This window comes from Grosmannia clavigera, assembly GCF_000143105.1.
Source record: "Grosmannia clavigera kw1407 unplaced genomic scaffold GCSC_161, whole genome shotgun sequence".
Taxonomy (NCBI): Eukaryota; Fungi; Ascomycota; class Sordariomycetes; order Ophiostomatales; family Ophiostomataceae; genus Leptographium; species Leptographium clavigerum.
Genome location: NW_014040778.1, coordinates 636,305 through 654,657, shown reverse-complemented (window position 1 = coordinate 654,657; position 18,353 = coordinate 636,305). Strand labels below are relative to the sequence as shown.

The 18,353-nt window shown below is 42.1% G+C and overlaps 1 protein-coding gene across 1 annotated transcript; it reads left to right on the top strand.

Annotated features, from left to right (window-relative positions):
• Positions 1-620: 620 nt before the first annotated feature.
• Positions 621-4,622, top strand: CMQ_8079 (hlh transcription factor; the record flags this gene model as incomplete). The annotated part of the gene is made up of 4 exons (XM_014315620.1): positions 621-2,025; positions 2,802-3,268; positions 3,820-4,049; positions 4,478-4,622. The coding sequence occupies 4 exons, from the start codon at positions 621-623 to the stop codon at positions 4,620-4,622; spliced, it is 2,247 nt and encodes a 748-aa protein (XP_014171095.1).
• Between the last annotated feature and the right edge of the window lie 13,731 nt (positions 4,623-18,353).

The window sequence follows — 18,353 nt, the reverse complement described above, 5'->3', positions numbered from 1 at the left end:
CAGACAGCTGCCGTCCACGCTCCTGCCTGTCCACCGGTTGTGGCGACTATGTACCGAGTCGCTGCACGTGCATGCTAAGCAGGGAAGGAGCAGTTGCAATCCCTTTGCGTACTGCTTTCGTCCGGCAAAAACCACTCCAGCCGAGCTCGTTTGGGCGAGAGATCGCGTGCTCCTCTCTCTGCAGAACGTGCTCGCGTGCCGCGCTGGGATTGGTTGGTGGGGCTTCCAGGCAGCGACAGCTCTTCACACAGCCACCACGAACTGGATTGTCCCAACATGCACACGAGGACGATGCTGCGACACACGACCATGACTGGTCCACCCCCAGGAACCGCCCGCGATGCTAAAGGCCCCGTTTGATCGGCAAGAGATGGCCCCCTTGCTGCCGCTGGCTCTCGTCTTTGTTCTTCTCTCGTCCGTCTCCCCGTTCCTACATTATCGCCTCGTCCTTCCTCTGTTTTTCTCTTCTTTCTTTGCTTCTTGTGGACCTATTCAGAACATGTCGAGTTTTTGTACAGAAATCCCACCAGCAAAAGTTAGCAGCCATACGTTTTCGCAATTCGCTTACCAGCCTTTCTTGTTAGCCAGACCACCATCTTCACCACCCACGCATTTCCGTCATGCCTCCTTCTGCTCTCCCTCCGACGCCAGCGTCTTCGACCGATATCAAGGGCCAAGACGGATCCAAGCATCTGGCCGCCCTGCAGACGTCCTTTGAACTGCCCCCACCAGCTCTGGCTGCTGCGAGCGGCGACGCATCTTCACCAGCAGCATCGCCCACCGATGCGACCGTACACCCGTCTGCCGACATGGAAAAGATGTCGCCGCCCGTCGTCCCGGAATATCCCGTGCAGGCCGCCGAGGCCGTCAAGTCCCGCCGCAGATCGGCAGCAGCAGCGGCTGCCAAGAACGCCTTTGCCCTGCCACCGCCGCCCACTCGATCCCGGAAGATCATACAGATGAAGCCGCGTTCGGCTTCCATAACGGGTGGTGTTGGGATTTCTGCCGTCCCGCCAGAGGAGTTGCGAGCGGCAGAGACGAGCAGCAGTGCTGCGACAGTGACGGGAGCTGGTGCTGCTGCCACTCCTACCACTGCTTCTACGGCTACTGCAGCTGCTGCAGCCACTGTCACTGCTACTACAGCTGTGACCACCTCGGCAACGGCTGCAGCCAACAAGAGGAAGCCGCCGTCATCTACCAGTGCCGCCGGCCGCAAGATTGCACGCAAGACGGCCCACAGCCTCATCGAGAGACGGCGACGGTCCAAGATGAACGAGGAGTTTGCCGTGCTCAAGAACATGATCCCCGCGTGCACGGGCGAGATGCACAAGCTGGCCATTCTCCAGGCCTCCATCGAGTACGTCCGCTACCTGGAAGACTGTGTGGCCTCGCTCAAGGCCCATCATGAGGGCGGGAAGCAGCAGCAACAGCAACAACTCCATACGTCCTCGTCTCCCGTTCGCAGCCAGTACGATCCGGCTCATCACTACCCGACAGCCTCCAAGGAGGAATCCACGTCGCCTGACGTCGAGATGGATGATGCCATTGGCCAAGATGCCGCCTACGACGATGGCTTAGAAGGCGATGACGGCGATGACGTTGACGTAAACCTGTCGTCACCTACTTGGGATGCCACCCAGCCGTCGTCATCACATTCCACAGTGCACCAGCCGTCCGTCTCGCCTGTTTTGCTGGCCCAGGACGCGCAACGTCGCCCCCAACGTCAGGACTCGCTGTCATCTACTGCCTCTGTGTCGGCAGCAGCCGCTGCAGCGGAAGCCGCGGCTATCGAGCACCACCGGCACTACAGCTGCAGCGCATCCACGCAGGCGTCGCCGGCGTTTGGCCCTCAACCTTCTTACCTGTATTCTGCCACCACCGCCTCAGTGGCTGGTCTGACGTTGACGAGCCCGGCTCTGCTGCCGCAGCGGGACTTGGACCAGGAAGCAACAGCAGCTCTGCTGATGCTAAACAGCGATCGGCGTGGATCAGTAGTCAGCAACGGCAATAACGCGTCCAGCCGGGGTATGAGCGTTCGGGATCTGCTCAGTACATGAAGGAAACTGGAATGCTATGACCAGGGAGCCTCCTTGGCCCCAGAAGTCAGGCTTATGAGACAGTTGAATGAAAGAGCCAGACGAGAACGTCAGCTCGAGCATTTGCTCACGCGTGTGTCCCACACATTTCACGCCACCTGTTGAGTCACCCGAGCCAGCCCGTGACAGATAGGCCAGGAACAAGCGCTGCGTCGTGCCCTAACCCTGTTATCAGCGGATGACGAATTTGCTAGCTGCATAGGCGGGATACTAGCTTCTAAAAGAAGCTGGATACCTTATGTACGGCTGATTATAGGAATGGTTTCCGTATACGCCTGCATTGTTGTGTCTTTAGCTTCACCTAAGCTAGCTTCATAATTTAGGAACTAATTGTGCCCTTTTAACCTTAACTCTCCCGTCCCTCCTTTTCTACTTTGTTTTTTGTAAATTCTTTTGATAGCACAACCTTGATTAGTTCTTATCCAAAACTTTGGTAGCTATTTGCCATAGGCTTACTATGTGACAAGTTGATCTAAAAGAACCATGCCTATTTATATTATTTACATTCCTTTTCTCTCTCTCGTGTATACTTTATAATCTTAGGACCTACTAATTCAAACAAACAAAGTGAACAACAATACAATGGTTCTGGCACGCCTATTAGACACTAATACTATTATGGTTATAGTTTTTCAATTTTTGAAAAACAAAGGCAAGCCTAAACACACCCCTAAGAACCCATATTACGAACGAGTTCCGAGACAGCAAGTGTCTCTGATGTGAGCCGCAACAGCACCGTCCTAGATGACCTGTCATCATACCAGGACGTGTTTAGCTTGGACCAACAGGTGAAATCGATCGTGGAGGACGAGTCCATGTTCGGCACGGTAGAGGGACAGATAAACCTGGACTTCGCCAAGCCTGATGTCGTTAAATTGATTATTCGTGTGGCTGTTGTGCTGACAGCCAAATTCGCGAATCCAACCACGCGAAGATCTCGGGAATCGATGGAAGCAGCTGAGAGAATGGGGAAAGTCATTGCGGCGGTCGCTATGACAGCCGCTGATCTTACAAACGAAACTCCGACCGCCTCGGCATTCTTCTGTGCGTACGCCGTCACCAGGGCGGCCGTGATTTCTGTCAGCGTCCGGGATTCCAGCGTACCTCCGATTACGGCACATGCAGTTGGCAATGCGGCGCTACAGGCTGACTACTTGCGCCACTGCTTCAAAGTAGGGGGAAATGCACGAGATCTAAACACCAAACTCGTGAAAGAGGCAAACGCCTGTGCACACGACTTGATCATGGCCTGCCAAAGTTTATGGGATGTACGGTGTTACATGTCCTCGGCATTGTTCTCGTCCGAGTTGCCAAAGCCGTGGTAGTGGATCCTGGAAATCGAAGAGAAGCGGCCATAATGTTTAGCGAGTATGCGACAAATACAAAAGGAATATTTGGACATCGGGAACCACTATAGGTTCTTTGATTTTATTTAGGGGTGGCCGATTCTGTGAGAATAACGCGTCCCTTCTTGATTCTTGCAAGTCGATTATGCGACTCGGTCCTTCTCTTTTCAGATGAATCGCCAAGACGCGTCGTTTAGCCAGCTCGTTCTTTCCTGTTTCGAATCAAAATTGCGTACGAAAAAATGGTATGATTTCATCTAAATCAGCAATTTCTCTCTCTTCTCGTTTCTTTCTCCTTTTTCATTCTCTTCTCTCTCTCTATATCCCTCTCTATATTCCTATCTCCAAATCTCTTTCCCCTATTTGTTGCAGACCAGACAGACAGCAGCAGATGTGGTGAGGGCCGCGGCATCTTTGGCACTTTCGGCGGCAGACATGACAGGTGCGGCAGTAAGGGCAGAGGCGATGACCGCCCCGTGCATTTCCCAGACCGTCTGGAGACCGTGACGGTGGCGACAATGACTGTCACAGAGACAGTGACGGTGACGACGGCAGCAGCAGCAAACGGCCGAGCCGTGCAAGACTTCACTAATGTAGTCGAAAACGTGTCAAGTTTTGCTGATATGGAATTGCCCCGGTTTCCAGACGTCTGGGCGACTGCATTAGTGGGGGTAGTGACAGTATGGAGGAAGGGGATCACCGAGTCGGTGAAGTCCGCGTGGACGGCGTCGGTTATTGAGATGGAGGAGGGGAGGGAGGAGGAGGGGAGGGAGGAGGAGGGGAGGGAGGAGGAGGGGAGGGAGGAGGAGGGGAGGAAGGCCTCTAGCAATACTTCGGCGACAAATTCCGCAGTTCAAATCTTCCTACGTCTTATTTCAACTATAACCCAGCTTTTTCTAGAGACTAATGACTATTACTTTGCTTCTGTCAGCATACCATAGGAAGCTGTTCTAACGATTTGAATCCATAACCACATTCAGCTCATGTTCAGCTAGCGGGTCTCGTTCAGCTAGGCAACTAATGCAAAAGCCTCAGTCGAATTCTAAGGAAGGAGAGGCTCGGTAACGACAACATCAGACAGATCCGAGCAGAGACAAAACTCAACGAGGATATTTCTACCGGCATTCTAGACGCGGAGTTCGCCAAAATGCTAATCAACACTGAACATCACGGCTACTGAGTCTGTCAAAATCCATGGTATTGCCCGATTTCTTAATTATCCCCCCCCCCGCTTTTAAATAAATCTCGAATAATCAACCACAAGCTGGAAAATCTCGAGAAGCAGCAGTCTGAGTAGCTGCAACCTGGAAGACGTCTGGCCAAACGGCCTCGCTCTCCAACCCTTAAGGTTACTGTCAATGGTTTCGTGGTAGAGCTCGAAAAACTACTACAAGATTCTATTAAAACCACAATCTCATCATTAAGATCTTATGGAAGCATCTGTGCGGTACCCAAGAGCAGTACGAGATGGCGGTGAAAGTTGCGTCCGAATACATTGCATTGCTCAAAGCGTGCATGGAAGAGGCCAATAAAGTCTAAGAAAGGTTGGTACAGGCCAGAAACTTCCTGGAATTTGCTTCCAACAGAAAGAAGTCTAAGCTGTGAAAGGTCAATCCTTTTCTTTCTGCGGATTTCGTGTCTCTGGTGCTACCTTTCATGGTGACATCGACTTTTCATTTGCTTTACCCTTTCTTCGTTTTTACGAAGGCAAACGGCCTGTTTTCGAGCCCCGGAAAGTTGTCGGATCCGGTCATCTAATGTGCAATACGAGCCTTACCGACCACGGGACTCGGTATAGATAGCTGATATAAGAAACCTCACACGCAGTTTGTAAGCTCTAAGCAGCTGTCACCGTAGTTGTGGATCTATTACCTGCCTACCTCTCCCTTAGTACTTGTACTTTATTGGCCTATGTGCGTATGTGTGCATTATTATAGATGGTAACCAAAATATAGAATTCTAACTAGGGATCTTCGGGACTTCCAAGCAATAGCTCAGCACCCAGATCAGCGAATATAACCTTCCATGCTTTGCTGAAAATTGATGCACTTCTTTTTCAAAATAGCCACACCTATGCGCTCATAAATGTTTAAATCTTCAACAAATTTCACTAGAAGCACATAGTGCTGCTGTTCATCGTCATCAGGCTGTTCTGCACTCTTTCCCATGATAACGCATTGGCAAGGGCTCTCGTCCTCGACCGGCTCGTCCAAAAATATCTCCCCGTCATCCGTATTCAAAATGTGCTAAACGGGACACTCTAGCTGAAGCACATGACAATCTTGCATTGTTACTTGCGAAAATGGCGATTTGATGTCGTCGCGCCAGATGACTTTCCCTAGCGGCACCTCTATATATCCAATGACCCTAGTGTAGGCCATCTAAGACTAGAACGGTGGCTTGGGCAGCCGGCCACCAAATTTTATGCGCTGCAATTTACCCCCTTCCGGCCTCTGCTAGAGCAGTAAGTAGTGCAGGTAACGGTTAAAGACACTAGAGCTACCTTTAGATTTAAAAACGTTCTAAGAAGACGAGTCTCGAGCCCGCGGATAGTGTTAGGCCGATCCGTAACAAAGGATAGATCGAGTTTTGTATAGCGCTTATAGAGGCTCTAAAACAACTTAATCCTCTTCCTGCGGATATAGGCGCTAAGCGACTGTAGGAAGTTAGGGTTACTTAGGATAGACGCTTTAAGGCTGTTGGTTAGTTTAAGAGAATAGAAAAAGAACAAAAGAGAGGTTACTTTGCCATCCGCGTCATCGTCTTACAGCGCACGCTACCACCACACTCCTAGTATGTTTGTGTGCTTATAAAGTAAATAATCCGCCGCGATAGCGCGCGCTCTCATAGCACCTAACCGCGCCGATTAATATTACTCTAGTCAACGTTATTGCTAAAGTCGTTAATAGGCTTGCAGACAGTGTACCTTTCTATAGACACATAGCGGCGCTTAACTTGCTTCTTAAGAAACCTATCATTGCTGTTAGTGGCATAGGTGGCCGAAATCGTTACGTAGGCCGAGCTAAAGACGTGTTTTATTTGCTGCAACTCTTTTCTCTTGTCCTCGGAGTCGTCCTAGATTATATAGAGCGAGTCGATCTAGAGATGGCGCTTGCTAAGGCTATGCGTGATATATACGGCATCCTAGAAGGTTTAAGGTAGCTAGGCTACTTCGACACTTTTATGCTATTATTTACAGTTAGCATTATATACATAGAACTATGTTTTAGGCGAATTTATCCTTTAACGGTAAGAGAATGCAATATAGCTTAATACTTGTCTAGCTTAAACAAGCTAAGTATTTATAAGTTATATATTTAGAATATATAACTTTTAATAGTCTTATTAGCAGGAAGTATACATCTTTTAAGACGCATTAATATATCTTATTATAGTCTTAAATCCACGCCTTAAGTATGCAAAGGTGTGCTTAGCTCCTAGCTAACAAGAGTTTAGGGATACCTACTTAAAGCTTAAGGTAGATTGCGTAGTAATCTACTAGTTAGCACAATATAAAGAGCAAGAAGGATGCTAGAAATGTATTAAAGGTAATTTACCTAGGGTAGAGTAGAGAACTGCAACTAGCGCCCGGTCTAGGATAGTTAAACAGGTGCTAATCTAGGTAAAGTTTATAACATTGCAATCGCTTTCTATAGGATTAGTTATTCAAGACTTTAGCAGACTATAGAGGGTGCATTTATTATTCTCTATTCGTCTAGCAAGGTTAGCGTATGTGTACTGGAATGAAAGATCTAAGTTAAACAGCTTAAGGCTATTGCAGCGAGCATAAAGGTGAGAAGTCTTAATAGATGAACGGGCAGGAAAAAGCTCGCTCGAATTAGGGTTGCAAGAAACCTTAATGGCTAAATCTTTGTCCGGTTTATAATCCTACCGGTCGTCTAACTAGTGGTATTAGCAGGAGCATAGGATTATATATAGTAAACTTTTATACTTATGCCCTGCCCTACCTAGGGCGCGCGTTGAAAAACGCGCACCACTATAGGTAGTGCTAGCTAGCTAAATAGTTATACTAGCTAAACAAGCACTATTTTTGTATTATTACTACCTCTTACTTTAACCTCGCTTTAAGCGGCGCATGCGCTTCCTAGCCTCTTAAATTTTATACACGCCTAATCTCCCTTTAATTATTATCTCCCTAGCCCTTTTCGCGGCAGCTATAGACTACTTCTTTATTGCGTTATAATACCTTTTCTTTGCAGCCTTAATTGCCTGCTACTCTTTAGCCTCTTTCTCTTTATCCTTTTAAACAATTATCTCTTAGGCTATATTTACGTTAAGGGTCCCTTCTAACTATAGGCTTGTATTTGCTCTTAATTATGCTTTCTTTCTTACTAATTTAGCAAGCTTAGTATAGCTTAAGTCTTTTTTTATTTAAATTAATTTAGCAGTAATAGTAATTAAGTTTTTAATTAATTAGCAAAGCTTATTATAGGTCTTTTAGTTTAATTTTATACTATTTCTTATCTAGTTTTCTAGCTTATTAGCTACTTTATTTAATTTAGTCTAAAGTAGTAAGTTATAAGAGTTAGTATGCAATATATAGTTATAAAGGCTTAAACTAGCTTATACTATTATATTAAAACTTTAACTTATTAAACTATAGAAGACTAGTAAGTAAAAGCTTACTAGTTAATTTATACATAACTAAAAGATATAGTATAGCGCAACCCTAGTAAGACGTAGTATAGCTTAGTAGCTATGCTAGTCTTATATAACGTGTTAAAATAGTTTATTAAGTCTAACGCTTAGTAAGCAACTAGTTGCTAAACCGGTGCGTAAGAACGCGTATATAGAATACTCTTATACTATCCCCCTCCTTTTTAAGTAACGCCTTTATTAGCTTAAAGGTATATACGCAGTAGCTACTTACTTATTTAAAAAACCTGTCTGTTAAAGGTGTACTTGGGTAGGCCAGGTAAGTCAGGCAGGCAAGGAGGTATCTTCTTAACAGGAGGAAGCAGCCGTATATTCAATAGCTAATTCTTGCCTTCTGCACTCTAAGGGAGTGCGGGAGGCACTCTTTATCGTAGGCGCACCTCTGGCGCACCAAGTGCGCAGGACAGGCGCGACCCCGTTTCTACTTGGCCCGTGCGCTAGCACGTGCTGTGGCCTGTGCGCAGACTGCGCCACGCAGCCTGCGCCACTAGCACCGCTTCTAGTTCACGATGTGCATCTAATACGCTGTGCGCATACTGCGTACGGCTTGCGCGTAGCCTGCGTCGGTCCCCTTCCTGGGGCGGCGTTACATTAAAGGCTAAATAAAAGTGTTGCTTCCTAGCCTATAGCTAGGTAGCGCGCTTTTAGAAGCTGCTAGGTGTCTTAAAGAGTAGTTCGATACCGCTTTTTAAGATAATATCTTAACTGCAAGAGCTGTCTTTGTTAGAGTCCTCGCTGCAAGTGCGCTTACTCTTCGCTTAGGTTGCTCTTATATCTAAGAGCTGTTACTATAGGTCTACTATTCGCTGCTTTAAGCGCTTCGCTTTACGCAGTTAATCATTTTTAGCAATAAGGTCCGCTACTATCTAGTCTGTAGTAGGCCTAATGGTCTGCCCTAAGGGGCCTTTGCCCGCATCATTGTTATCTAGTTGCTTGTAATCCTTCTCTAAAAGATTAAAGTCTTTGTTCTCTACTTCTTCGACAATAAGGTTAAAGAGGTTCTTGACTGTTGCCCTAGAGCTGCTCTCTTCCTACGCACTACGTGCGTGCAACGTTTGCTTTGTAGTCTTTCGAGGTGCCATTGCTCCTTCTGCCTCTTAACTCGGGTAGCCTAATAGTAGAAGAATTAGGAATTGTTAAAGGTATACTTAAGTAAGCTAGGTAAGTTAGGCAAGCAAGGAGGTATCTTCTTAACAGAAGGAAGCAGCCGTATATTCAATAGCTAATTCTTGCCTTCTGCACTCTAAGGGAGTGCGGGAGGCACTCTTTATCGTAGGCGCACCTCTAGCGCACTAAGTGCGCAGGATAGGCGCGACCTCGTTTCTACTTGGCCTGTGCGCTAGCACATGCTATAGCCTGTGCGCAGACTGCGCCACGCAGCCTGCGCTACTAGCACCGCTTCTAGTTTACAATGTGCATCTAATACGCTATGCGCATACTGCGTACGGCTTGCGCGTAGCCTGCGTTAGTCCCCTTCCTAAAGCAGCGTTACACTATCTTTATAAGGTAAGAAAAAGAGTTAAGTGCTTTAGGTTATTAGCTATTACTAAGCGGTTATAGACTACTTACTTATATAACTACTTTTAGGTAACGTAAAAGCGTATACATACTACTTAGTTTATAGCAGTAGTAAACGCTAAATCTTACTTAATATACAGGCTGTTTTATTTATAAAAACTCTATAAAAGGTATATAGCTTAAATCTTAGTTAAAGAACGCTTAATATAACGCCGCCCTAGAAAGGGGACCGACGCAAGCTACGCGCAAGCCGTACGCAGTATACGCATAGCGTATTAGATGCACATTATAAACTAAAAGCGGTGCTAGTAGCGCAGGCTGCGTAGCGCAGTCTGCGCACAAGCCATAGCACGTGCTAGCGCACAGGCCAAGTAGAAACAGGGTCGCGCCTATCCTACGCACTTAGTGCGCCAAAGGTGCGCCTACAATAAAGAGCGCCTCCCGCACTCCCTTAGAGTGCAGAAGGCAAGAATTAGCTATTAAATATACAGCTGCTTCCTCCTATTAAAAAGATACCTCCTTGCCTGCCTAACTTACCTAGCCTACCTAAGTACACCTTTAACAATTCTTAATTCTTTTACCATTAGGCTACCTAAGTTAAGAGGCAGAAGAAGCAATAGCACCTTAAAAAACTACAAAGCAAACGTCGCACGCACGTAGTGCGCAAGAAGAGAGTAGCTCTAAGGCAACAGTCGAGAACCCCCTTAACCTTATCGTCGAAGAAGTAGAGAACAAAGACTTTAATCTCTTAAAAAAGGATTATAAGCAACTAGATAACAACGATACAGGCGAAGGCCTTTTAGGGCAGACTATTAGGCCTACTATAGACTAGATAGTAGCAGACCTTATTGCTAAAAATAATCGACTACATAAAGCAGAGTGCTTAAAGCAGCGAATAGTAGACTTATAGCAATAGCTCTTAAATATAAAAGCAACCTAAGCGAAGAGTAAGCGCACCTATAGTAAAGACTTTAACAAAGACAGCTCTTATAGTTAAGATATTATCTTAAAAAGCAGCATTAAACTACCCTTTAAGATACCTAGCAGCTTTTAAAAGCGCGCTACCTAGCTATAGGCTAAAAAGCAACACTTTTATCTAGCCCTTAATAAGTTTAAAAGCGCTAGTTACTAGATTAATTATATGCTTAAATAGATAAAGCAGTTATACTACACTATATAGAAAATGCGCTTATAGAGTATAATAGACATAGTAGTAGCAAAGGCCTAGAGCAACTAAGATGCATTTAAGGCTTAGACCTTAACTCTTATAGTTAATCCTTATAATATAGCTTTTATTATTACTAATAGAATTAGTAAGGCTTATTAAAGATTAAGGCAAACCTCTTAAGACTTTAATAACTACCTTACCTTTCTTAAAAACTAACTACCTATTAAATTAAAAGAGAAATAAGCGTAGTTGCTATTCTTTAAGCTACTCTTAGAATTAAAGAAAGATCTTTTAAAATTAAATAAGATACTATAAACTAAAGTAAAACTAGTAGCTAGAGCAATAACGTTTTAAAGCTTAAAGAAGCTAAAGGCTCAGTTAAAACAAGATAATAATAGCACGCGCGGCAAAAGGGTATAAAAGAGTTAAAGGGGCTGTAAAGGCGGCTATAAAAATAACACTAATTAAGAAAACAATCGTAGCAACTACTATAATAGTGCTAAAGGTAAAGGCTAAGGTAAAGAGAGAGGTAGACTAGCTGCTATAGCTACTAAGGGCTACTAAAAAACCCTACCTATATAAATAGTAAGCGTATAAAGTGCTTTATTTATAAAAGCAAAAGCTACTTTGCCTAGAACTACCTAAAAAGGTAAGAGACTATATTAGTAAATTTAGTTTAACTAACTAAAAAGAATACTAAGAAGGTAAAAAACTAGAAACGCTTAAGATAAACTAAAACCTTTAGGCGTTATTAAAGACAATTAAGATTAGTAATCCTTTTCTTATCTAAGCTTTTCTCCTTAAACTAATAACTATAAAAGTATTCGCTGTGTAGAATACTTGCATAAGTCTTAATACTATTAACTATAAATTCGCAAGACTATAAAGACTAGAATCTATAAAGATGTTAGTACTAACCCTTAAAGCGTATAACAAGAGTATTATAAGCATAGCAAGAGCGTAGAAAGTGCCCTTACGTATAAAGGACTCTTATAAGTACACCTATAAGATTACATAGGTTTATGCAAAAGTTACTAAACCTGCTAGGTATTAAGGCCTAATAATATTACTATTAATAACAACCCTTTAAAGTAAGAAAGTTTACCTAAAGCTAGCAGACTGCCACTAGTAGTTTAAAGTACGCACAAAAACTATACAACTTATACTATAAGAAATCTTCCTTACTATAGCGCGTAAAGAGCGCGCATAGGTATATATAATCTTGCTAAGCGAGCTAAAAGTAAAAGGTTATTTAAAAGGCACAGGCGCACTGCCTGCGCATTTAGCGTATAAGTATAGCAACGTGCTAAATTTATCTAACGCTAAGGTCTTACCACTATATAAGGCTACTAACTATGCAATTAATCTTTTACTTAGTAGTTAACTACTATATAGAACAATATATCCTTTGTTACAAAGAGAATTAAGAGAGCTACGCTAGTACTTAGATAATAACCTAGCAACAAGACGAATTCGCCTATTAAAAAGCTTTATAGGCGCACTTATTCTTTTTATACCTAAGAAGGACAGAAGCTTACGCTTGTACGTTAACTATAAAGGGTTAAATAAGGTTATAGTAAAGAACTAATACCTACTACCCTTAATCTTTAAGATTATAGACTGCGTAGCAAGAATAAAAGTAATATTAAAAATTAACATTAAAAAGGCGTATTACCGCCTAAGGATTAAAGAAGGAGACGAATAAAAGATAGCTTTTTAAACTAGATATAGTCTCTTTAAATACCTAGTCTTACCTTTTAAGCTAACTAACGCCCTAGCAACCTTCTAGTACTATATTAGCTAAGCGCTATATAGTCTAGTAGATATAATCTATATCGTTTACTTAGACAATATCCTTATGTTCTTACGCAACAAGAAAGAGTATATAAAGCACCTAGACTAGGTCTTTAAGCGTCTTTAGTAAGCTTAGTTATTTGTTAATAGTAATAAATGCTTGTTTTACTAATAGAAAGTCGAATTCTTAAGGTTTATTATTAAAAGCAAAGGGTTTATAATAGACCCGCGCAGAGTACGCGCAATCGTAGAATAGCTAACGCTATAAACATTTAGAGAGGTGTAGGTCTTCCTTAGATTCTGCAACTTTTATTGTCGCTTTATTAAAGCTTACTTAGATATCTTATCTCTTTTATTAAGGCTGCTATAAGGCAGCAAAAATAGTAAAAAGCTAGGACTAGTATAGCTAGGGAGCAAGGAGCGCATAGCCTTTGTAATGCTAAGGAAAGCATTTATAAAAGCACCTTTGCTACGCTATTTTAACCTAGAATAGGTAATACGCATAGAGACTAATGCCTTAAAGGTAGCTATTAGCAAGAGAATCTTTTAATAAGATAAAGAGAGAGCTTAGCACTTAATTGCCTTCTAGTTAAGAAAACTATAAAGACTAGAGCTAAATTATAGCACTTTAGATTAAGAGCTACTAGTAATTATAAACTTTTTTAAGTAATAGCAATACTACCTTAATAGTAGCAAAGAGACGATTAAAGTCTTGTTAACCTATAATAACTTACGCACTTTTATAACCTAGCTAAGGTATAACGAATATAAGGCTTGCTAGGCTATATACCTATCCCTCTTTAACTTTATAATTAAGCATAGACTAGGCGTAACAAACCTAGCTAATGCGCCGTTAAGACAGCTAGATTACTTTAATAAACCTAGACAAGTTAGAATAACTATTACTAGGGTATAAAAGAAAGACGCATAGTTAGCGGGCACCGTAGCTATAGCGCGAGAGACGCGCAAGATGCGCGCACCTATTATAGAAGACAATAGCGCTAAGCTAGTTACCGACGCAGCTTATGCGAATAAGACGCGCGAGATGCGCGCACCTGCAAAAGGACTTAGTAAGGAAGAGAAGCTAAGCGCTACCTCTAGGATCTTAGTAGCCTTAGATCTTACGCGGCAAGCTACTATAGCGCAAAACAGCGCACCGCCTAAGCAGGCGAAGCGTAGTAAACTAGGAAGGCTAGACAACTATAAAAGACCTTAAGAAGACTTTAGGGATATTACCGCTGCAGCGCTAATTAAGGGTTTAACGCCCTTAACAAGCGTAGATAGGAACCTAGTGTACTCTAGCCTACCGTAGCAACTAGCTGTTGTTGCTGCCTTATATCTACACCTTTAAGAAAATAAAGTCCCTAAAGCTATTCGCAAAGCGATAGTAGAAATCTAAGACGTAAACCTAGAAGTATAAGTCGTTAAGGCGCGTATAAAGCGTACTATAAGCGTAGAAGGTATATTACTATAGGAAAACCGCCTATATATAAGCAGCGCATACGTTCTTTATTAAGAGCTACTATAGCTTTATTATAATAACTAGATCTCTAGGCACTTTGTAGTTACTAAGACCTTAAAACTGCTTTGTTGCTAGTTTTACTAAGAAGAAATAAAGAAGGATGTAAAGGCTTATATTGCCTTATGCCTAGTTTGCTAGAGATAAACAATTTATAAAAGGCTAGTATACAATGCATAGTCACAAAGGCTTAACTAGTTTGTACTATTATATTAAGACTTTAACTTAACAAACTATAGAAGACTAGTAGGCGAAGGCCTGCCAGCTAATATATACGTAGCTAGAAGATGCAGTGTAGCGCAAACCTAGTAGGGCGTGGCGCAGCTAAGTGGCTGTGCTAGTCCCGTGCAACGTGTTAAGATAGTTCGTTAAGTCCGCCGCTTAGTAAGCGACTGGTTGCCGAACCGGTGCGTAGGGACGCGTGTGTAGAATACCCTTACACTATCCCCCCCCTCTCTAAGTGACGCCCCTATTAGCCTAGAGGTGCACACGCAGCAGCCACTTGCTTGTTAAAAAACCTCCCCTTATAGAGTTAGGAAAAAGAGTTAAGCGCTCTAAGTTATTGGCTGTCGCTGAGCGGTCGCGGACCGCTTGCTTGTGCGACTGCATTTAGGTAACGTAGAAGCGCACACGTACTGCTTAGTCTATAGCGGCAGTAAACGCCGGATCCTGCCTAATGCACGGGTCGTCTTGTTTGTTAAAGCTTCCTAGGAGGCGTGCAGCTTAGATCCTAGTTGGGGAACGCTTAGGTTACCGCCAATAGGTGTTGCAAGGGGGCTAGCCTTAGACACTAGGTGCATAGAGGTGTAGTGTACGTTAACCGAAAACGGCGGCGTAGGGCTTACGACTTCCGACCACTAACAGGGCAGGACAAAGGTAACAGCGGCTGTTTATCGCTCGCCGATTGTAGAACTATCGCCTACTAGACAGCAAAGGCGGTCTGCCGCTAAGACGTCCCTTTGTCTAATTTTAAACGTTTCTTACCTTGCTATTAAAGTAAGGTTAGGCAAGTTCTTAAGACGCATTTAAACGTTTAAGAACGTAGCTTCTTTATTGCTTTAAGGTATAAAAGAGTAGGTATATTTTATAATTTAAGACGAATTCGTTTGCACTTATAAAACTACTCCTACCTTTTTAGCCCTTTTTTCTTTAATCTTACTTGTATAATAGATTAATATAATAGTTTATAACTTTATATAATAGCTAGCTAATAATTGCTTATAAACAATGTCTAACTAAAGCTGCTTTTAAGTCTTAATAAACTTTTTTATAGATATAAACCTTATAAAACGCCCTTTCTAAGCATATATACTATCTTCTAAGAGTGTAAGTCTTTGCTAGCATAGCGTCTATTAAGTAATAGCTAACTTTATAGTAAGCTTTATATCTAAACTACGTCTTTAAAGCCTATCTAAACGTCTACTATAAATTCTTATATATAGCTACGCTAAAGAACTTAGCGCGCTACGTTAGTTATATAGCTAATAATACGTTATACTTGCTAGTAAGTGCGTTAACTTATGTACGCTAGTAGCTAATTACTAACTAATAGCTTCTTAAAGAGATTAAAGGCTTAGCCTAATACATTTAAGAATTTCTAGCTAGCATAAACAAGTTGCTACTTTAGCGGATAATAGTTAACAATATTATTATAGCGCTAAGCAATTGCGCGGCAATTGCCTAAAGGTTAATAGCCTTAACAGTAGTAACTAAGAAACTTAGCCGCGCCTTATAGAAAGATAAGTTAAAGCCCTTAGCAACTAACTAGCGCTTTTAGCGTAAATGTTTTAAGATAGCATAATAGGCTACATTGCACCTTAGTATTCTTTACTAGTACTAGTAAAAGCTAGAGCTTACTTTAACGCTTGCGCAGCAGTCGGCAAAGGTAGCCTAGCTTTTACTGCTAACGTCCTTAAACATAGGCACACTATTATAGGCGTAAACTTAAGTTGCTACTACCCTTAAAGTAATAGCAAGTCCCTTAATCTTTATTGTTAAGTTATTACTAACTTATTACCTAGGCTAATCTTTATTCTATTATACTTAGCCCGGCCTAGCGCGCTATAGCTATCTAAGCTAGCTATAGTAACACGCTTTACTATACTATAAGAGTAAAGAGGCCGCTTAAGTAAATCCCGCAAACTATAGCAGCCCTAGTTAAGCTAGCCTAGATTAACTAGGTAGTAGTCTTTTCTTAGCCGCTATTTTTAGCGGCGCCTAGCAAGTAATAGTCTTACGCTAAGTTGCTAGCCTTAGCTAAGCGCTAGCATAGCGCTAAGACTATTCCTAGTGCTATAGCTAGCAGTAGTAAGGCGGTTATAGTAGCTAGTAGTAGTAGTAAAGTAGTATTTAGTAAAAGTGCGCTAGCAAGCGGCTAGTTAACGGTTTATAAGGGTATTCTATATACGTATCTCTACGCACTAGTTTAGTAACTAGTTGCTTACAAAGCAACAAACTTAACAAACTATCTTAACACGTTGTATAAGACTAGTATAGCTACTTAGCTATGCTACGCCCTACTAGGTTTACGCTACACTGCATCTTCTAGCTATATATATATTAGCTAGTAAGCCTTTGCCTACTAGTCTTTTATAGTTTGTTAAGTTAAAGTCTTAATACAATAGTATAAACTAGTTAAGCCTTTATAACTATGCATTATACACTAGCTTTTTACATTCTTTAACTTTTTTTCTATAAGAAGCAATGTTCGATTATAAGGCGGCCACTCTGCGATTAGCACGCAAACTATTAGAAGCTAAGGACGTGCTAATGCTACCCCTTACGCCAATGCACAGCAGCTACACCTTGCGCGCAGCATCTGCAAGCACCCCAACCCTGTCCGTCGAATTAGAAACAAGACTAGTATACATGCCGCTTAACAACACCTTGCTGCTTAACAACACCTTACCAGCTAAAAAGCAGCTACAAAGCGATAAATACACTTACATTATACAAACGCTAAAGGCACTAACTAACATTATAGCCGCAAGGGTTACAAGGCTACTGCCTAGCAGTCGCCACCATAACGACAAGCTACTATAATATAGTATTAAGAGGCTAGAAATTAGTGCCTTTGCTATAGAGACAGAAGAGTAGTTAGCGATAATAAAGGACGCCTACAATACTAATGTACCGCAGCAACGCGTTAAAAGACATAAAGATTATTTAGGCAGGTAGTCGGCTAACTACTACATTAGCAGCTAATTAGCAAAAGCACCGCGACCAACTCTGCGCTAGTAAACCTCTAGTTACACGCCTTATATAAACGCACTTTATTGCGTTTATCTATCGGGAACACTTAAACCTTAAATTCTAGATGCACTGCATTTACAAGGAAAGCTAGACGCTTTGGCAGGGCGGCAAGTCGCTAATAGCGTACTAGCAGAAATAAGACTACTTACAATAAAAGATTAGCAACACCTTTAACTAGGCAAGCAAGATTGCTTAAAGGTATTAGCAAAGGCTTAATAACTACTTAGTAAAGTAGTATTAGAACAAAACTATTGGCAAGTCTTTTAGTATAGCAATAAAGATTGCTAATGCTTGTAAAGAGTATTAGTCTTAAGGCTAAAAACAAAGAAAGAGATAAGACGACTAAAAGCGGGCAGTTATAGTTAATAGCGTGCTAGCTAGTAAGCTAATAAAAAAACAGCGCTGCAATAATAATAAGATAAAGAACTATAGTTTTATAAAGAGCAACCTAAGCTTATAACCGGTTGCTAGCTAAGGTTAGTTTACTTTTTAACCTACTAACCTTAGTAGTTTAAATAACATTAACGTTGCGTTAAAGTGCTAGAATTATAGTAAGAGTAAGCATACCTCTTAAGAGTGCTTTAAGCCTAAAACCTACATATAGGTTAAGGAGCTTTAAGTAGAACTAAAAGATAGTCTTTAAGAGCTTAACAACTAAAAAGCAACTTACTTTAACTAGGAAAACTAGCAAGGTTAATAAAGAAGCCTTGCCTTTTATTAACCTTATTAGCGTAGCTAACTAAGAATGTAATTTCTTACTACTATACCCTAACTAAAGCATAGACGCCTAGCAATTGCTAGGCTACTATCGTTATAAACCTAGATTCTTATACTAACTTAAACGTAGTTAACTTAAAAGTTGTTTAATAGTTTAGTTTAAAGCTGCTTTAGTAGCACTTAAACCTAAACCTAGTCTTTATTAATAAGAAAGCACTATAAGCTTATAGCCTATATAAGCTAACTATTATGCTAATAAAGGATAA